At 45.7% G+C, this 22393-nt stretch overlaps 1 protein-coding gene across 1 annotated transcript in view; it reads left to right on the top strand.

The window, feature by feature from the left end:
• Positions 1 to 9735: 9735 nt before the first annotated feature.
• Positions 9736 to 22393, top strand: part of TMTC2 (transmembrane O-mannosyltransferase targeting cadherins 2) — a 422822-nt gene continuing 410164 nt past the window's right edge. Inside the window, exon 1 of the mRNA XM_068276851.1 lies at positions 9736 to 10187. Within this exon, the coding sequence (XP_068132952.1) occupies positions 10105 to 10187 (83 nt within the window). The 5' untranslated portion in view covers positions 9736 to 10104. The remainder of the gene's footprint in view (positions 10188 to 22393) is intronic.

Here is a 22393-nt window from a genome sequence, read left to right as displayed (position 1 = left end):
TTTCCGTCTGTTCTGGGCAAGAGTTTAGGTCCACTTTAAAGGAATTTTAAGCGCTAAACCGGTATCCTTACTTTACCTTTATGAAGAAAAGATGTGACTGGTAGGCAGGAGAGAATGAGCTGCTACTCAGGCTGTTTATCTTCTTAAAATTGTACTAAATTACTAAATTGTACTAAAGTACTAAAATACTAAAGTACTAAAATTGTTCCCATACACTTTAAAGGGAAGGTCCGAGCACTTTAAAATAAAAAAATCCACTTACCTGGGGCTTCCTCCAGCCCCCTGCACGTCCTGTGCCCTTGCCGTAGCTCCGATGGCTCCTGGCCGATGGCTTCAGTGGAGATGCCGGCCTCGCCAGGTCGGCTTCCAGGTCGTCTTCTCCTGCTGCACAGTACAGTCTGGATGATGTCAGTGAGACTCTGAGAGCCGTTCACGCAGGTGAAGTGGACATCCTGTGCCGCAGGGGACCCTGGGCCCCCGGTGGTAAGCGGAGCTGCGGCGTGGGCCCAGGAAGGCTGGCAGGGGCTGGATGGAGCCCCAGGTAAGAGGATTTTTTTTTATTTACAACCAGTGCTGCTCGGATACCCCTTTTCAAAATCCGGATCCGATTCGGATCCGGATACCCCGCTATCCGATCCGGGTCGGATATCCGAATTCAAAATTTTCCGATCCGAATCCGATTCGGATATCCGACCCTAGTATCCGATCGGATTCGGATATCCGTGTTTAATCCCGGAAGTGGCCTTTAAATTGCTTTAAAAAGGTTTTTTAGGGTATATGAGGCATGTAGCATCATAATTTTGAAAATGGAAACACTGATGATGTGGGGAGTGGACTTAAAATCCCCCCCCCCCCTAAAAAAATGGCTGTCAATCAACATCAGAGTGGTATCAGGAAGCAGTCGTACTGACGCAGTTGGGGCCTCCCCACAACTCGGACAGCAGACACCTCCAAAAAAAATTACACAGCTATTGTGTTTAGATAGTTGACCATGGCACTGTTGTAGGTACCACGGCACAGTAAAAAATTAGGAGAGGTTCCAGGAAGCGGTCGGTCGTACTGCCGCAGTTGGGGCCCCACAACTCGGACAGCACAGACACCTCCAAAAAAATTACACAGCTATTGTGTTTACATAGTTGACCATGGCACTGTTGTAGGTACCACGGCACAGTAAAAAATTAGGAGAGGTTCCAGGAAGCGGTCGGTCGTACTGCCACAGTTGGGGCCCCACAACTCGGACAGCACAGACACCTCCAAAAAAATTACACAGCTATTGTGTTTAGATAGTTGACCATGGCACTGTTGTAGGTACCACGGCACAGTAAAAAATTAGGAGAGGTTCCAGGAAGCGGTCGGTCGTACTGCCGCAGTTGGGGCCCCACAACTCGGACAGCACAGACACCTCCAAAAAAATTACACAGCTATTGTGTTTACATAGTTGACCATGGCACTGTTGTAGGTACCACGGCACAGTAAAAAATTAGGAGAGGTTCCAGGAAGCGGTCGGTCGTACTGCCACAGTTGGGGCCCCACAACTCGGACAGCACAGACACCTCCAAAAAAATTACACAGCTATTGTGTTTACATAGTTGACCATGGCACTGTTGTAGGTACCACGGCACAGTAAAAAATTAGGAGAGGTTCCAGGAAGCGGTCGGTCGTACTGCCGCAGTTGGGGCCCCACAACTCGGACAGCACAGACACCTCCAAAAAAATTACACAGCTATTGTGTTTACATAGTTGACCATGGCACTGTTGTAGGTACCACGGCACAGTAAAAAATTAGGAGAGGTTCCAGGAAGCGGTCGGTCGTACTGCCGCAGTTGGGGCCCCACAACTCGGACAGCACAGACACCTCCAAAAAAATTACACAGCTATTGTGTTTACATAGTTGACCATGGCACTGTTGTAGGTACCACGGCACAGTAAAAAATTAGGAGAGGTTCCAGGAAGCGGTCGTACTGACGCAGTTGGGGCCTCCCCACAACTCGCACAGCACAGACACCTCCAAAAAAATTACACAGCTATTGTGTTTACATAGTTGACCATGGCACTGTTGTAGGTACCACGGCACAGTAAAAAATTAGGAGAGGTTCCAGGAAGCGGTCGTACTGACGCAGTTGGGGCCTCCCCACAACTCGCACAGCACAGACACCTCCAAAAAAATTACACAGCTATTGTGTTTACATAGTTGACCATGGCAGGTACCACGGCACAGTTCAAAAAATAAGAACCTGGCTTCATGAAGATGGAGTCAGGAGGTTGTGGTGGTAAAGGGTGGTTAAGCAGCAAGCAGGCATAGTGATAACCACTCAGCCACTTCATTTCCCCCTCTTGCCAACAACAGGGGCCAGGAACTCACCAATTGCCCAAGCCTCGTTCATCTTTAAAAAAGTCAGTCTGTCCACAGACTGGCCTGACAGACAAGAGCGCTTCTCAGTGACCACGCCACCGGCCGCACTGAAGCACCTTTCCGACATAACGCTGGAAGGCGGGCAGGACAGCACTTCCAGGGCGTATTGCGCCAGCTCGCCCCAGATATCCAGGTGCTTCACCCAGTACTCCAAGGGGTCCACAGGGGTGTCGGTGTCAAGCCCGCTATAGGACCCCATATAGTCGGCCACCATCCGGGTCAGGTGCTGGTTCTGGCTTTGAGAGCCGGATGCTGCTGCAGGCACCTCCTCTGTAGGCAGCGGTACTGGTGTGGCATAGAGCGCCTTTGTCAGAGACAGCAGGTTTGTTGGGCGCCTGCTGATGCTGGATGCAGGCACCTGCTGCTGTGCTGGCTGGACTGAGACAGCAGGGGGGGTGGGAGTCCGGGGGAAGGCTTCCTCCAAGCGCCGAACCAGAATCCGCTGCAAGTCCCTGATTCGGCGCACAGGGTCTCCTCCTACAGGCAGGAACTGAGCCAGCTTCCCCTTCAGCCGTGGGTCCAGCATCAGGGTGATCCAGATGTCCTCCCGAGCACTCATCTCCTTCACCCTTGGGTCTTTGCGCAGGCACTGCAGCATGTGCACTGCCATGGGGAAGAGGGCTGCCATCTCTGCTGACCTATCATCTTCTGCACCGCTGACAGTGCTGTCGTCCTCCTCTGATTCCGGAGCCTCATCTTGCTCTCTCCACCCCCGCACTACTGCAGCTGCACTCCGCTGTGCCCCCTCCTCTTCAAGGTCAGGGACCTCCAACTCCTCAAAGTCCTCCTCCAACTCCTCCGAATCCTCCTCCTGCTGCACAGAGGTGGACTGTGAAGTGTGCTGCTGCTGCTCCTGCTGCTGGATCAAGGCTTCCTCTCCCACTTCCAGCAGAGCATCGAGGGCCTTGTCCAGCATGCACACAAAGGTCAACCACTCACACAGCGACGCATGGTCCCGGCTGACCATGTTGGTGGCCTCCAGGAAGGGTGCCAGCACAAAGCACACCAGCTGCATTTTTCCCCACTCAGCAGGGCGGATGATGTCTGGGAGGTGGGTGGTGCCGGTCCCCAACAAGTTGGCATCCATGGTGGCTCTGGCCAGGTACAGGTTGACAGCCCGCCTCTGTTCAACCAGACGTTCCAACATCGCCAGGGTGGAATTCCAGCGTGTTGGAACGTCTATAATGAGGCGGTGCTGTGGGAGGTTCAGCTCCATCTGCACGGCTGTAAGGGTCGCTGTGGCACCACCCGAGCGGCGAAAATGACCCACCGTTTTCCTTGCCGCTCCCAAAAGAGTGTCCATCCCCTGGTAGGTGTGCAGGAATTTCTGCACCACTAGGTTCAGGACGTGGGCCAGACAGGGGATGTGGGTGAGGTTTCCCCGCTGGATGGCGGCAACCAAGTTTGCACCATTGTCGGCCACCACCTCTCCGACTCTGAGGCCTCTGGGGGTCAGCCAACTCCTCTCTTGCTCTCGGAGCTTGGCCAAGACGTGGTCTGCCGTCAGCTTGTTCTTGCCCACCGTGACCATCTGCAGCAGCGCTTGGCAGTGGTGGGCCTTCACGCTGCTGCTGAGGCGGGGTTGTTTGGCGGCGGATGGAACCGGATCAGAGCTGGAAGCTGCTGCACTTCCCCTGACCCTGCTGCGGGGTGGCACCACCCACCGTGGTGATGATGCTGCTGTCTCCTCTTCACCCCCTTCCACCAAACTGACCCAGTGCGCGGTGAAGGACAAATAGCGGCCTGTCCCGAACCGGCTGCTCCATGAGTCCATTGTCACATGGACGCGCGCACCAAGCGCATGATCCAGCCCACGCTCCACGTTGGCCTTTACAAAGCAGTGCAGTGCTGGGATGGCCTTGCGTGCGAAGTAGTGCCGGCTGGGGATTGGCCAATCCGGCGCTGCGCACTGCAGGAGCGCACGCATCCGGCTCCCCTCCTGCACAAACGAGTACGGGAGGAGCTGGGAGGACATGGCCCGTGTAAGCAAGCCGATCAGCTGGCGTATGCGACGGCTGCTGGGAGGCTGAGCCCTGACCACAAAAGAGTCACTCAGCAGGGTCTGGTGGTGGGGGCGTTTTAGGCTTGCACGGGAAGCTGAGGAGGGAACAGAGGAGACCACTGAGGAGGACTGGCTGCCTGAACAGGCCTCAGTGTCAGCAGGAGTGGCAAAGCTGGTTATAGTGCTCTGACCTCTGCAAGGGCCAGCGCCAGCTTCCTTCAGCAGCTTGAATTCCTGATGCTCAGGTTTGTGCTTATTGCCCAGATGGTTGATGAAGCTGGAGGTGCCATAACTGGAGGGGTGAGACCCTCTGCTCAGCTTCACATGGCATAATTTGCACGTTACAAATTTGCTATCCAGTGAGGGCAGATGGAAAAACTGCCATATTGGGGATTGGAGTTTTCCCTTACGTGGCTCAGAACGGGATGCTGCTGTGGATTTTCTCCCGGTGGTGGTTGGGGCCTGGGGTTGAGTGGTGCGGCTGGTGGTAGTCGTGCCACTGACAGATGGAGCAGCAGCCTGCGGGTCACGTACTCCATGCCCACTGCTGCTCCTGCCAATCCCTGCAATGCTCAACCTGCGTGCCATACACACTGACTCCTCCTCCTCAGAGTCAGAGCTGACATGCCCCTCCGGTCGCTGGTAGTCCGGGTCCTTCACCTCATCATCAAACTCCCCTTCGTAAAACTGCTGGGATGATGAGCCCGCCTCAAACTCCTCTTCTGCTGACACATCATGGACGGGCTCCCCCCCAACAATTACTGTCAGCATCTCAGACTCTTCTGTAAAGCCAATTTTGCTGAGAATATTTTCTCTAGGGCTAGGGCTGGTGGTGGTGGCCTCACTGTCACTGGCTTGCTCCTCGTCATGCGCCATCTGCTGCATCACAGACGCGGCGTCCTTCTCCTCCAATCTGCGCCGCTGACCCTGCTTGAAAATTGACGCAACACGCTGCTGCGTCTCTGCAGCGTGACTGCCAGTGGGTAGCGGCGGAATGACTGATGCGGCAGAACTGCTGCCAGAGGCCGCAATGTTGCTCACTCTCCTTCTGGCCTTGCCCCTCCCCCGTCTCACACTGCCAGTGCCAGACATAGTACAAGACTCACTGTCACTGATGAGTCGACGTCACAGATGATGTGTGTGGGGTACTTGGTGCACTTTTATTATTGGCGGCGGGCTTGGAAATGATCAGCAGATTGACAGACAGGAGTACAACAACTAAACACACTGACACTGCTCACTCAGCAGCAGCACAGCAGCAATAATCTGTAGTACTAGCACTGTCTGCAACTACACAATATAAAACCACAGTAGCAGTAGTAATAGCAGCCCAGCCAGCAGCAAGGAGCCTGGAGTGTGTGCACACAGACACAGCACACACAAAGACACAGGACCTAGTAGCAGTAGTAATAGCAGCCCAGCCAGCAGCAAGGAGCCTGGAGTGTGTGCACACAGACACAGCACACACAAAGACACAGGACCTAGTAGCAGGCACAGGCAGCTGCTGCAGCTGAAAGACTGACTGACAAGACTGACTGACACTAACAAATTACACAGACTAGCTAAGCTAACTACAACACAGTAAAACAGTAAAACCAGAAGGTGTTTTAGTGTTAAAACGCTGGGTTATCACTGGGATAATGTACTTGCTTCAGCCAAACACACTGGACAAACTATCTCAGTGGCAGTCACAAAGCAAGGACGAGATTCTTAACATGCCCCCCTCCTTATATACAGGAGGGACTGGCCAAGGTTCCCCTCTGTGATTGGGTGCTTGGGCTTAGGCTGGGAGCGCTCTGATTGGCTGAATGACGTCATGGACATCATGTCCATGGTTACAGTACCCGGATTCGGATATCCGATCGGTATCCGCGGATATCCGGGTTATGCGACCAACTATCCGCATAGAGCTATCCGGATTTCCGTCCAGCTATCCGGAATCCGGATCCGATCGGATAGGCCTAAAAAGTTCGGATATCCGAGTCTATTCGGATATCCGGTATCCTGATGAGCAGCACTGTTTACAACAAGTTTGGATGTGTCCTTTAAAACCCAACTCACACACTTCCATACACACATACATGGATGTGTGCACCAGCTACCTAAAGCCTGGTACACACTTTCCATGTAGTATGAGAATCTACCTACACAATTGGCTCTATTCACAATCATTTTCCACATGCGGAAATGCACTTGCAGTAAATTCCCGACTGAAAAAAGACCATCTTGACATTCACAAATTTGTACGCATGATTATTTACCGCATGCGTAAAAAATGCGGCAAAAGTCGGTAATTCCCGCAAAAAACAAAATTCACAAAAAAAGGGGTGCCTTATTTCTGACTTAACTAATGATTTTTTATCACCTACTAGTACTTGGTGATATATTTCACTTCCCATTGACTTAAATGGAGTCTGGAGCCTTGAGTTCTGTGTTTGCTGGACTTTAATTTCGTTTTTGGGACAAGTTTTTTTATGCCACTTTTTTACGCATGGTTTTCGCATGCTTACTATGTACAGGGCCGGATTTGTACTTCTTACCGCCCAAGGCCGACTATTACCAGCCGCCCCAACCGAAACCGTATCCTACCACCTCTCTCCACACACACACACCCAAAAAATTTTGGGCCGCTGGTGTCCACTATTGTGGCTAGTGCCGAGGTCTCCATGGCAACGTAAAGTGAATCAATAACATCACACGGGGGAACTGGTCAATCAAGCGATCTACAGGTGATGGGCGTGGTGGGAGCCGTCCACCACACACACATTGTCAAAAGTGGCTCACAATTGGACATTGGGTGGGGTCAGCAACACGTAAAAGTGAGTCCTGTACCCACAGCTGTCTCCAGGGTAACAGCGCTGGCCAATCAATAATTAAGAAATGGGTACTGTGAGAGGCTGCCTTCTGTATTCTGTACTATTTGCTGGTGCTGCCCCTGGTCCTTTCATCCCCCACACCAAGTGCGTGAGACCCGGCCTTCTGTAACTGCCTGCAGCTGCTGCTATGTCATTGGACAAGGTCTGGCTTTTTGCTAGTCACACACTGTTCACAAACATTTAATTAACGGACTGCAGCTGCCTGTAGCACTGCACAGGCAGATGCCAGCTGGTACTAATAGTGCAGTTATACTGACCCCTGTCATTTGTTTGGACACTTGCAAATAATGCCCTGCAAATAATGCCCACTGTCTGCAGGCCGCCCCTTGTTTATCTGGTGCCCTAGGCCATGGCCTATGTGGCCTTGCCAGAAATCCGGCCATGACTATGCAATTAGGCATGTTTCCCAAATGTTTTAACGCATTGTTCCCACACGCGGGAAACATTTTTAGTGAATGTGGAAAAAATGCGGAAATTATCACTGGCGGTAATATTTATTTATTTATTATTTATTTATTGTATTTATAAAGCGCCAACATATTACGCAGTGTTGAATATAGCGGTAACACATCTCTTACCGCATGTGTGATTGTGAATAGAGCCCAATCTGTTCATAGTATTCAAAATTTGTTGGCCCTTATATTACATGGAAGTGATAAAATTGCTCATTTTTGGCCAACCAAAATTGACTGTGTTTACCAGGCAGCCTGGTATACACTTCCAATTATGATTGTCTTTAAGCCTGGTACACACTTTCAATTATGATTGGCCAATCACTGACCAATTTTACCACCTTCAAGTAGTATGAGGGTTTCCCAACACAATCTGCTCATAGTATTTAATATCTGTTGACCCTCATACTACATGTAGGTGGTACAATAGGTCAGGGACTGGCCAATCCTAAATGAAAGTGTGTACCAGACTTTAACAGGTGGCAACCCTATGTATGCTTTAGGCCGGTTACACACCTAATGTTAAGCCTGGTAAATGCCTTCAATTGTGATTGGCCAATCACTGACCAATTTTACCACCTCCATGTAGAATGAGGGCCAACAGATATTGAATACTACGAACAGATTGTGTAGGTAAATCCTCATACTACATGGAGGTGGTAAAATTGATCATTGATTGGCCAATTATAATTGTAAGTGTGTATCAAACTTTAGTAGTACAATGTGGGCATCCCACCAGAGAAATCAGTCTTCATATGACTCTGCGCCACTATGCGGCAACAGGGTCATATGCATAGTGCCTCCCCGGCTAGTGACGTACTTCCTGCTGGGCAGGAAGTATGTCACTGGGATTCCAGTCAGTCCGCACATGCACGCTGTGTTGCACCACGCTCCCATCCTGCACACTTACTGCGTCACTCTCTGACTTGCATTACTGCAATTACCTGTGCGGTAGGCATGGATCATGCAGTAACACGCTGCTGCCTTTGCGCCAGCATTGCGTCGATTTATCGTGTGAAGTGTGCAAGTCTTCATAGACTTGAATGGCCCTCACAGCGGGGGTGTGGCGGGGATGAGTAACGCGGTACAATGCAGCATGCAAGTGGCCTAAATGCGTACTGAAAGAGGGTTAGCAAAGGCAGAGATACTCAACAAAGTTAAGCTGCTAGGAAGGCTAATAAAAGTTCCCAGGTATAGTAATTATTACTAAGTGTAGTAGAGCGCTACTAAAAACAGGACGTCAAGATTGCAGTTTATGGCCAGCGGGGCACCTTGGTCCTAGCTACTCCCTGTCCTCCAGGGTCAGGCACTGTATATGGGAGACATTCCCCAGGGCTTAACTCTGAGGAATCAGGTTTTCCCCACAAAATGAGTTCTAATTTTTTATAGCTATAGTGAAAGTATATTTGTATCCCTACTATTGAGTTATCTCCTTCTTGGAAGGTAAGCACCTTATTCTCCATTTAAACATTTTATCCTCTTGGTTGCCTCTGTTGTTGTCCACCGTCTAAAGAAAGCTAGCAGACCCTTTCTAAATCGGCTGGCTCTGGATCCTTCATTTGCACCTTACCACTCCATGTATGTATATTTTTATATACTGTAGTATTAATAACAGTCTTTATATATTCTATATTTTTTTCCTCAATAAACACTAGCTCTCACTACAAGATACATGTAAAGAATCTGAACTTCTCTGGCTCTGATTCTCCCACCTAATGAAGACAAGAAGTATACATCACATTAGAAACCTATAAGTCTCCGTAAACAGACAATAGAGGAAGAACAAGTAGCGGGGAGAAGCAGCGGAGCGTCACGTTGTGGCAATTCTGTATGGGAACAAGTGGCAGCGCTGAATGGAAAGTGACAGATGAGCGGAATGAGGCACACTGAGTGCAGTGGAAGGAGGGGAGGGGGAGAGGAGAAGAATAGGGGGCGTGCATTAGGAGAGAGGAGGTGATGGGAGCATGCGCGCCTGGATAGCGCTGAGCCCCACGCGGCTGCTCGCTGGATGCTATGCTACTGACCGGACTGCTCCCAGTGCTGACAGTCCGCTGCCGGAGAGAGGGGAGGACGGGAGGCGGAGGGGCAGGACGTGCACCACCACCACCAGCAGCATCTCCACTCCTGGCACCGGTGCTCAGCATCCCTTCTCCTGTGCACAATAGGGAGAGCCGATCCTCTGCAGCAGCCGCCTCCTGCACTGCTCGCTCTGCCATGGGTTAGGAGGCGGATAGCGTAGAGGGCAGGGCGGCTGTATTCTTTGCTCTCCCCGGCGATCAGGCATGGAGTGCGGGCTGTGATCCTGCGGAGAGCAGCAGACAAAGGACGCGGGGGGCAGCGCAGGAGACGAGTGCGGGAGTCATGATCGCAGAGTTGCTGAGCAGCGCCCTGGGGCTCGTCCTGTATCTCAACACCCTGGATGCTGATTTCTGCTATGATGACAGGTAGGAGCTCAGCTCTGTCAAACTTTCTCTGTTTCTGGGAGCTCTTCCCCAGGTACCCCTCTCCTCCTCTGATCAGTAGTAGTAATAGCAGCACTAACTTTCCCCTGCAAAGGATGGCACTGCCTAAGCTGTGCTGAGGGGTCATCATCATGCTGTCCATCCATTGTACCAGTCCTATTTTCATACAGCTGCGTCCCATCTAGCCACATGCAAAACCACATGTTAGCACACTCATTCAGAATGCAGCTAAATACACGAGCAGGGAACATAATAGACTTTCCCGGGATAGCGCTCTAATCACTGATGCAAAATATCTCTTGACGTTTGCAATCAGCCTTCTCTTCCTTATTACCCCAGCCAGCAGCATTAACCACTTGCATTTCTACTTTTATTATGCTGTGCATTAATGCCCTTAAAGTGGTATTGTCATACAATTTTTTTATGTATAGTCTGAAGCATTTTAAAACAGCATAAAATGAACAGCTAAAACCATCTGACTGGTTCTCAAGAGTATCAACTTATACTGGGTACACACGATGCCGATGATTTTTTTGGGGGGTGCCGATTTTCCATCTGATAGGATTTCCGATTCGATCCTGGTAACTTTTCTTATCTATTACAATTCACTTCTGAGAAATCGATCAGAAAAACGATCGAAAGTAAGATCGACATGTTGGAAATTATCTATTGAACCATCTGTCTAACACAAAATTGTATGGTGTGTACTTAGCATTACATTTCATCATTTAGCTGCTAAATGATAAGCTTGACAATTATCAGATTGAGCTGGAAGTGTATACACAGAGTCAACAAGGCAAACACGTTCATATCGTGTGTGTGTGTGTGGGGGGGGGGGGGGGGGGAGATAACTTTATCTCCTTTATTTGCCCATTAATTACTTCTGTAGGTGGGCAGTAATATCAGTCACCTTCAGTAGGGTGCAAATAAGCATTCAAAATAAATTAGAGCAATATCATACAGTTTTATATTCATTTTTAATGTTTGAGGTAAATACTTTTTTGGATGACAATACCACTTTAAGTACTGGTTGTTCTCACCATCTTCATTCCATCTAAGAAGTGAGAAGCCTTCTTAAAGTTTTGGCAGTCATCTGAATGTTTTCCTTTGTGTTGATCCTTCCAATGTTTGGTCTCCCTGTTATATTAATTAACAACATTACAGTTCACTGTACATCTCATAGTTACTTTCTCAGGGCAGCTTGCTTTGCTAAGTGGTACTGTTAGGAAGCTGACATGAGCTCCAAGCAAGTCATCAGGGAAAAGCCCCAATTTGTGTCCCTCTTTTTCAGGATTTTAATCTGATTACAATTAAGGCTGATGCATAATTAAAATATATTAGAGAGAACGGCACGCCTGGCTAAGCCTATTAACCGTCCTGGGGAGTTTCATGCTCCATTGAAATTAAACCATCCAAAAAGTGAGCATAGATTTACTCTGACAGCTTTCATCAGCTTCTCTTTACTGTGGAGAGTGAATGGATCCCCTGGGTTTGTGTGAGCTGCAAATGTGGCTCTTTTGTGACAGGCGATAGGAAAGTGAAGTCCTAAGGATGCAGCTCAAATGATCTGTTTTCACTTTTTAAATTAAAAGTTTAATATTTCTTTATGGATGCAAAGTCAGCGATCTTGCTCTTTGTGCTGCCTGCAGAAAATGTAGAGGCTTGAAACTTTCTGTGCAGTATTTCTGTGCAGATCACCTGTCACACTCGCATAACTTCACATAAGAGAAGGAAGCCAGAGGACTGTTGTCATTCTTCACAGAGAGGAATGTTCAGTAATTGCTTATCTTTGAGCTTTTATTGCTTCCACTTTCATCAATCTTGGCTCAGTCACTCCCATTTCTGAAGAACATGGACTTTGATTTTATCTAGAAGTTGCTAAAGCAATGCATTTTTGCATGCAGACCTGCACTGCTAGAACTGCTGCTTGCCAAGACTTAGCAAGCTATTATAAATATTGAAGTATGTTTTGTAGGTTGTCTCAAAACAATTTCTCAACAAGTGCTTCATGTATGTTTTTAGAGAGGTTCAAAGGTTTACTCTGTTTTACCTTCTACTTTTTTGTTTTAAGTGGTAGCGATTAATGCATCACATTTAAGGCATGTGGCAGGAAATATTATACTGTAGTTCTTTTCAAGTGTATAAGGCTTTGTTAAGAAGTGCTTGGATGCATTTAGGAATTCAGTAGCCGGAAATAAAACCATTTCAATGCCAATAGATGACTGCATGGAATTCCTGTTATAAATGGATACACAGTTAATAAAGCTGTGATTGTTTTGTTCTGATTTTGTTACGTGCGTGCTCAAATTTGACATCATGTTACCATGTCTTTCTCCACAAGGTCTGCTGTAGGAAAAAGTCAGTTTGTACTGATAACATATGGGAAATGCCATTGAGTTTGCAACAGTAAAATGTAACTTTTGTTCCACATAGGCCCAGCTAAGTGATACAAAATAATACAACCATGCCAGCAAACTCTGGCAAATTAGTTTTATCGTTTTGTGATTAAGTGTTCGCTTTTTTGGACAGGGGCCGGTTCCTTTTCCTTTTGTGTCATCTTTTTTATTCTATCAAGTTTTTTTTAGCTTTTTCTCCTTGTTTAGAACTAGTTACTATGTAGCTATTTTATATATAAATGCTAATAATATGAAAAGAAACACACACATTCCAAACAATATACTGTACTTGTGTTGTTATGATTGGTGTCCTGTACATTTTGGACATCGTTTACTATTGCTTTCTAATTTGACTGGTGATTTTGAAGTTACTTTTGGACATGGGATTTTCCCCATTTTTTGTTTTGATAGAATTTTGCTTCTCCTTGGTTGTTGTGAAAAGATAAAGGTCTCTGGCAGTTAACTATAGACATAATGGGCAGTCTTAAGTGAAACATAATCCAACAAGATTCTTATCCATTTCTCTGGTAGCGACACCAGACACATTAAATGATGCTTTTACCAAGGCCTTTTGACCTTACATGATAAGGTGATACCCAAGAGCATTGAGTAAGTGTTAACCAATACAGAAAATTAACAGCTCTGCACAAGAGAGCAAAGGATTTCTTATTCTGGCCACGCTCTAAGTGCCTCATCTGAAAATCACTTTGCAGCTGTAGTCCAAATTTGTGCTGCATAACAATTCCTTCCATGTTATTCAGCTAAGTGCTGGCCCGCTCTGCCTGGTTCTGGTGGAGTTCAGCTCCTTCTGCAGCTCAGCTAAGTGGTGCCAAGAGTGAGATGAGGCGCTTCTTGGCTCTCTCTCTGGACCAGTAGATTTCAATATTCTTCATGATATTGTTTTCGAGATGAGTTTCTCTTCCATTTTCTTTACCTGGCTGCCAGAAAAGTGAGGAGGAATATTTTGTGTTGCACCACATTCGATCTGTTCCTTTAAATACTATTGGCAGGTCTCCCCTAATGCTTTGTCCCAGTATTCTTCTCAGGTTCATGCAATTCAGACATAAAAATGGATGGAGAATATAATATTGGAGTTACCATTCATGATTTTTTCAAAGATGTTTTTATATTTTTTTTCATGCAATAAATAGCAGTTATTGCAATTAATTTCCAAATACTATCTCATTTTATAGTCCAGTTTGAAAGATCATGTTTTTTTTTTTCTATGCTTGAACACTGTACTTAAAGAGACACTGAAGCGGAAAAAAAATTATGATATTATGATTTGTATGTGTAGCACAGCTAAGAAATAAAACATTAAGATCAGATACATCAGTGTAATTGTTTCCAGTACAGGAAGAGTTAAGAAACTCCAGTTGTTATCTCTATGCAAAAAAGCCATTAATCTCTACGACTTTCAAAGTCGTGGAGAGGGCTGTTTTCTGACTTTTATTATCTCAACTGTAAGTGAACAGTTTTCTTTTTATCTGCCAGAGGAGAGGTCATTAGTTCACAGACTGCTCTGAAAGAATTATTTTGAATGCAGAGTGTTGTGTAATCTGCACATATTAGAGAATGATGCAATGTTAGAAAACACACTATATACCTGAAAATAAAAATATGAGAATATTTTCTTTGCTGCTAATCTTCTAGTAATTATTCATAGTACACAACCAATTCATTATATCATATATTTTTTTTCGCTTCAGTGTCTCTTTAATGGCCTGAGTTCAAATACATTTCCAGAAAGCATCTCTACATCTCTTGCTGCTTGGAAATGTGTAACTACTTCCAGTCTATTGTTCCTCAAGGTGACTCTGTCCATGGATCTGACAGCTAAATTGTTATGCTAGGCATACACCGCTCGATTCTGAGTCATTTAGATGGCTCGATAGATAATGTCCGATATGTCTGATCTCCCGCCCGATCGATTCTGCATTGAGGACAATGGAAAAGAATAAGAAAATTGAACGGAAGATAAGAGAATCTCCTGCAGATTTGAGCGGCAAAAACTATTGGTCACAGAATCGAGCACCAGAATTGATCCGTGTATTCCCAGCATTATTTTTTATCATTCTTGCTTAGACTAATTTTCAGGTAGTAGTCATAATGCTGAGTAAAGGCAGAATACGAAGTCTATTTAAAAGTTTTCAAGCTGGCACATTCACCATTATCAATCCCAGCCATGTACTGATGAGGGCCAAAAGTCTGAAACAGGCTATCTACATGTGGGTTTGATATGGCTGGGTAAAATTTTAAAGCTATAGGCTTGCTATACACCAGCGGTTCTGGATGCTTCCTTGGCTTACCAAGGTCGAAAAGGGCTCATTTGCATATTCGGTAGTAGTGCATTGTGGGTAACCAGAAATGTTCACTTATAGCTGAATTATTGCAGATTTCGTTCTGTTTTAAAAAAAGGCAAATACACCAAGGGATATTAAAGGGTATAAATAACACATTTATCTTATGTAGTTCTATATCCAGTCATTCTTCATGAAATTTTCCTTTAACTTGGTACCCTCCTTGTGATTTAGGACTGTGTTTGTCATATCATTATATATGGAGGACCGCAGGCATGACACCTCTGGAAAAGGGTTGAGGCTATGTTCAAATTGTGATGTCAAGGAGCAATGTTAGAGAGGGATTGAAACGCGGGACAATGCACCGCAATAAATCTATGCAGCGTTCACAGTGCAATGTTAGCGTTGCGGTGTAATGTGTTGCATTATGGAGATGCACTACCATAGTGAGTTACTCACATGTTAACTGGTACATACATATTGAAGCATACTTTTCATTGTCTATGCTTCACTGTACCTCACTGTATGCAACATAACATGGCCATAACTTGTGGTACCACTTTTTTGTTTCATTGTGTTGTGTTCCAGCTTATTCAGTAGCACAGTTCAATGTCCCACTGTGAACCTAGCCTGTATGTTCGATTTTGTGTTCACCTGCACTGGTTTTGCTCTGGTAAACCAACTGTGCTGGGTTTCCTGGATTTTTTTTTTGAAGTGCCGCTTTAAAAAGCTTGTATAACTTGCATTCATCTTGGTAAAATAAGACCGTTAAAAATTTCCTCACACAGAAGTGTTGTAGCTGGAGGTTAGCAACTCTTCTCAGAGGTGTGTCAACAGAGAGCTGTATAAGAGCTGCAGGCAAGACTGAGCTATGAATGGCGCTGTGCTGGGACAGGTGGATGCTGCCTTGCTCATGGACTATAGCGCAAACCCTTCAGGAAGTCGCACAGTAGGTACTGGGAGGGCGATTATGGCCTTGGGGCCACAATTTGACAGCCAGTGATGGAGGAAGTTGGTGACCTGCAGCAAGCACATAAATTGATGTTCATTTGTTGTGTGCTTCTTTGAGAGCTGTCAGGGACTTGTTAAGTAGTAAAATTAAATGAATGCCTGCTGGAAACGTTGCTGCTTCCAAATTCATTTAGGGCAATGTGCATTACTGTTATGACTGGTTTGCTTTAATGCTACTACTAGCAATGTATAAAAATGCAAACTTGTGTTTTTTGTTTGTTTTTAATCTCTGTAGCCACAAAATACAAAATGGCTTCGAGTGTGTCCATTTTCATTAGGGTAACTGCAATACGATCTTATATAATAGTGACATGTTTGGTACTTTTTTTTTGTGTGTTCCCAAAATGCAACTGCAGAAAAAGGCCCTCATGCACTACATTTGTATTTCCCTGATCTTGCAATTGTCTTTGTGATCAGCAAATCACATGCTGTCCAGAAGATAAAGGACTTTCAGTGAAAAAGGACCCTACATCCTGCAGCTGAAGGTGTACTGTTATGGTTAATTGAAAAGGAATCAGTCCGTCCAAAGGAGTAGGTTGGGAGATTCTAGAACAATAGAGCACACTCCCAGTCAGAAGAAATGCAAAACTTTGCTAAAGTGACAGGAATGGGGGGGGGGGGGGAGGGGGTATCCCTAATGGGCACTATTTTTTGAGCCCTGGGGATGTGCACTGAATCAGTGCAAGTCCTATGTGAATGGTGTCCATTATCACTAGGCTGTCCCGCCCCGTACACCCCCCCCCCCCCCCCCATTGCTGTTCTACTCACCTGTCTAGCGTGTCTTTGGTCATCTTGGGTCCTCCGCTGTTGGGATCAGGTACAAGTGCCGATGTATATCAGAGGCCCTGTTCAAGCGTATGCCTCTCATTGAATTGCAAAAGATCAATGGGAATCCTTACTAGTACCAGAAATGAATGGTTCACTGAGTGGATGACTAGTGAGAATCCTTCCTGTTGCTAGGGAATTTTTTCATTGTTTTTTTGCAATCCAGTTAGTCTTATGCTTCTGACGGCACTCTATACTGTGGTGGTGCCAGCAGCGGGGTTGGACCTGAAGGGCAGTGGCAGATTTGTAGCACAACAGTAAATAGTGTGAACATGTTGATGATTATTGCAATGGGGCACAGTGTATTGTTGTGCATCCAGTGTAATGTGAACCCAGCCTAATGTCCACAGACTTAAAAGGTTACTCTAATTTACTACAAAAATCCCATAAAAGTTACATCATCACTTGTGTGTTTTTTTTGTTTTTTGTTTTTATTTTTACCGTTCATTGAATATTGCGTAACTCTCAACTTCAGTATGGCTCAACTACAATTTTCTTTGTTAGAAAAGTTTCTGGAAACTATGGTAACACTATACAGCTTGGTGTTTGAGGTTTTTCCCTTATTGGTGTGCAGGTCTGCACACAGCCTTCATCAAATCATGCCTAATGGGAGAAGGATATGGAGGCTGCCATGTTTATTTCCTTTTAAACAATGCAAGTTGCTGGCTGTCCTGCTGATCTCATTGGCTGCAGTAATATTTGAATGTCATGCCTTTAGTCAGAAACCTCTAAAGACTTGCTTTTCTGTGTTAATGACTAAAAATATTAGAGGCAGAGTATAAGCAGGACAGCCAGGCAAGGCAAGTTGCATTGTTTAAAAGGAAATGTCAGCCTCCATATTTTTTTTCACCTCAGGTATGCTTTAAAACTTATTGCATCACCATTCACCCCTGACATGTAGCAGGGAACAACTTTGTTCCACAAGGAGAAGGGTTCCTACTCATCCATGCTGGCTTTACACACTTGGGATTAATTCTTTCCATCTTGGTAAGAACTCGCAACCAGCCAGGCAAGTCCGCTGTTACAGGTAAACTTGTGGAGAAGCTGAACAGTGATTGGAAAACAAAACCTCTAGAGTAAAGAAAGAGATTTGTTTTTTAACAAAACTCAATAAAATGCTTGAAATGCTGTATATAGAGATGCTTTAATAACCAGTTAATTTTCCTCTTAGGGAAAGTTGTGAGACTTTAAGGCTAGCATTTGGGATTTTGACATTGGTTAGACATCCCAGCCATACTATCAAATGACAAATTGATGGCAAACAGAAAGCAAAGTGATGCCAAGCTTATATACACTAGTGACTGGCCCTTTTATGTTTTCATAACATGCGGTCATTATAGTAATTGGATGCTGCTCAGTGTGGTCTGTTAGACATTGGTTATTATTTCAATGGCCTCTTTCAGTGGACATTGGCTACAGTTTTACCCATACATTATAAAGTTGTGTTTTTTTTTTTTTTTAAACAGGTTAGACAGTAGATGAATAAAATCTTAATCCAGTAAATCAATACTATATACCTTGTTGTTCAGTTTTTTTATGATTAAACATTGATTGGGAAAGGCCATTCTGTTTTTAGATTAGTTGGGAGGCACTGCAGGGGCTGCAGGTAGAAGCTGCACTCTATTGACGGCTGCAATTGCTTTTTGCTGCATCAAACTGTACAAACATGGCAAGGGTGAGATTGATATTAAATCCGATTTTCTATTGGAATGCGATCTAGTATCGAGTGATATAGCTTGGTACATGTTGACAAGTGATATCGAGCAAATGTCAATGGTTTAATTTTCAAGGTGCATCAATTTGCATACAGAATTTGCATAATCCCGCATTAACTCAAAATTATTTGCATTTGTTTGACCATCCCATGGGCTATGATTAAGGAGCCTCTTAAAACTCCGATACGCGTCAGCCTTGTATGTGTTTACTGATGTGCCACTAAAGTTGAAAAGTTTTTTTTTTTTGTTTGTTTTGTTTTGTTTTTTGTTTACCCAGCCTTGGTGTAGCGGAATACCCTTCTTTTGCCTACATGTTTTGAGATCTGTGATTCCTGCTCCCTTGGACTAAACAGCGGTGGTTATAGCGTTCCTCCTTCTTGCTACTGTTTGATCATCCACGTTGCACAAAAAGTGATTGTTTGTTTTTTTTTTGTTTTTGTTTTTTTAATTTTTCCCTTACACTAGGATCTCATTTTTATTCTTCATGTTATGTCTTCAGACACTGTTGACCCTTCCACTGATGGAAGAAACGTTACCCAGTAATGGAATCTAAGCGCCCACGGGTCTTCACCAACAAACCCCGAGGGCAAAGCTGGACTTAGCTGCCTAGTGTTCACCAGGTCACTACTGGGATAGTATCAGCTGGTGGTTGGCAGAACAGTGACACTTCTAGTAACCTAATGAAGGTAAATCCGTTAAACAATCCGAGTTGGGCCAGGCAAGAGCAGAGTCCAGTAACTATCCGAGTCAGGGCAGGCGTCAGGCAAGAGCAGAGTCCAGTAGCAATCCGAATCAGGGCAGGAGAATCAGGATAGTCAAACAGGGCGGGTCACAACAGAAGATCAGACAGGAAAACAGGTTTGGTCAAGAGCGAACCGCTGAACACTAAACTAGCTGTCAGAACGAACAGCACTGAACGCTGGGAAGGGACTGCCTTTTATAGGGGCAGGGCTGCACTTTGGCACGCGATCTCAAATGCTGCGCATGCGTACAAATGTCCGCCATAGTCCCGCGCATGCGTACGCGTGACCTGATGCCATTCCGCATGAACATATGCACGCCCCTGACCGCCGTTGCCAGCAACGCGCGCGTGCAGAGACCGCCGGACGCCAGTGCAGGACTGAAGCCACACACGGAGGACGCCGCGGACGGAGCAGAGCCACGTGAGTATGACACTTCAAAGCGAGATTAAGCTGTATTTAATATGAATTTGGCATCCTACCAATAAATGAACTATACCTATAACACCCTTTCCTCTCTCTAAGGCCTGGTAGCATGGTAAATACTTTTTTTTCTTTATGCTTCCAGAAAATAATTTGACAAAAGATACTGTAGGACACCTGTGTGAAAAGGCCCTTATTTAATGAGTTTAATACCACTTTAATTTTATTAAAGGACACCTCCAAGCTAGTGAGGGGAGAAAAAAAAAAAAGGATCTACTTACCTGGGGCTACCTCCAGCCCGAGGCAGCTGTCCTGTGCCCTAGCTGCAGCTCCGTTGGCTCCCGGTCATCTCTGCTGGCGCAGCCGACCTCATGTCGGGTTCAGAGTTGGCTTTTTCTGCGCTCCACCGTGTGGGTCACGTGGTCTTTCCGACATCATCATACTGTGCAGGCGCAGAACTACTGCCTGCGCTATACCGTCCTGATGACGTCGGAGAGACTACGTAAGCCGCGCAGAAGAAGCCAACCCGGAACCCGACCTGGCGAGGGCACAGGACGGCTGTCACGGGCTGGAGGAAGCCCCAGGTAAGTGGATCCTTTTTTTTTTTTTCACTATCTTGGACCACTCCTTTAAGCTTTTCATAAGATATTTTGTATAGGTGTGTGTCACACACACACACACACACACACACACACACACACACACACACACACACACACACACACACACACACACACACACACACACACACACACACACACACACACACACACACACACACACACACACACACACACACACACACACACACACACACACACACACACACACACACACACACACACACACACACACACTGCAAATATATGGTGAATAGTAAAAGAAATAAAGCAAAAATTATAAAGAGATGGCTAATATAGGTGACAGCCAGAGAGCACAAACATTCCTTTTTAATATAGTCAACGTTTGGTCAGCAGGAAGCTGGCAAAGTAACTGGCATTTGCAACCTTGCATCTCAGTGCAAACAATCATTAACCCTTTGCAGAAAAAACACATCCTAATTAAATCAGTCTCCTCCTAGGGAATGACAAATTGCAGCCTACAAAAGCCAACAACTGTTGCTCAATGGCCACAGGTTTGGTTTTGGGAGTACACAAGTCAATAAGGAATCGCACACCACCATAGAAGTGATGGATCAATGTAAGGTACAGAAGAATCCAGGAGATCTGCACACTCAATGAACCAAGTCCAATATTTTATTCAAGTATAGTGACACAGTTCCATTCCATAAACCAACAATTCGTTTCAGGGCCCCGTGGGGTTCCCTTTGTCAAGGTAACAAGCACAGTGTTTGTTACCTTGACAAAGGGGACCCGAAACGAATGAACTGGTTTGAGTGTGCAGATCCCCTGGATTCTTTTGGTTTTGGGAGTAGGTTGATTCAGCACAGGAGGATAGGTTACTGCCATCTTGGTAATATTTTTGTGGTGTGCTTGCTGAAAACTGGAAGGTTTTCTGTTGAAGAGGGATTGTTGTGATGGGAGCCGAATATGAGAGATAAGTATTGGTTGGAGCTAAGTGTAAGATGAAGAGAGTTGGGGTTGTGGAATGTTGGTTCTAGGAGTTAAAGCCTTACTTCATGCACGAGCGCAGTCGTTTTGCGTCTGCACAGTAACATAGAGCCGCTCATGGATTTGGCTTTCTGTGCAGGCGAAGCCATGCTTACTCAGGCACAATACGGCTGCGCTCATACACAGTGAGGAGTGCAACCTTGCCAACCTATCAGACAAGCTCTTTTCATATGAGTGTGCCCGTGTGCAGCAATGGTGGGAGCAAGGAGGAGATGGGAAGCCTCTAGATAGTCCCTGCACCTAGGTAAGTATTTCACTTTTTTTTTTTTTCCAGCCTTGGGTTCATTTTCGGTTTAGGCACCAGGAAGGGTAAAGGTGGGTACACACATCAGATAAGTCTTTGGAAAATGAAATATCACAGACCAATTTTACCCCCTTCCATGTAGTATGAGAGCCATACCTACACAGACAAGTCTATTGAGCTGAACTCCCCATCAGACAGAAATCTTTGCAAGATGCTATACACATGCAACAGATCCGTTCCTGCAAAAGATCCGTTCCTGCAAAATCCATAGTCTATGATATCTGCAGATCGCTTACAAACCTTGGTTAATGGACGACAATCTGCAGATCAAATCCACCAGGATGGATCTCCAGATCTGCAGATAATTGTCTGATCCGCAGATGAATGTCCGTTAAACAAGGTGTGTATGAGATCTGCAGATATCATAGACCAGTAATGGCTAACCTTGGCACTCCAGCTGTGGTGGAACTACAAGTCCCATGAGGCATTGCAAATACTCTGACAGCTCGAAGCATAACTCGGGGAGGCAGATGCATGATGGGATTTGTAGTTTTGTCACAGCTGGAGTGCCTAGGTTAGCCATCACTGTCATAGACTAAGAATGCATTTTACAGGAGCAGATCTTTTGCAGGTACTGCTTTGCATGTGTACAGCATCTTTGTGTACAGCATCTTGCAAAGATTTTCAGCTGATGGGGAGTTCAGCTCAATAGAATAGACTGTGTAGGTATGGCTCTCATACTACATGGAAGGGGGTAAAATTGGTCTGTGATCTTTAATTTTCAAAAGCCTTTTATCTGATGTGTGTACCCACCTTAAGTTGAGGTTAGGTGTCAGGAAGGAATGAAAGTATGGGAAGGCAAATAGTAGGATATGAACTGATAAAACTGACTTGCATACCAAG

Source organism: Hyperolius riggenbachi, chromosome 3 (assembly GCF_040937935.1).
Source record: "Hyperolius riggenbachi isolate aHypRig1 chromosome 3, aHypRig1.pri, whole genome shotgun sequence".
Classification (NCBI taxonomy): Eukaryota; Metazoa; Chordata; class Amphibia; order Anura; family Hyperoliidae; genus Hyperolius; species Hyperolius riggenbachi.
The sequence above is the reverse complement of the archived record's forward strand: the minus strand, read 5'-3'. Positions and strand labels throughout refer to the sequence as shown.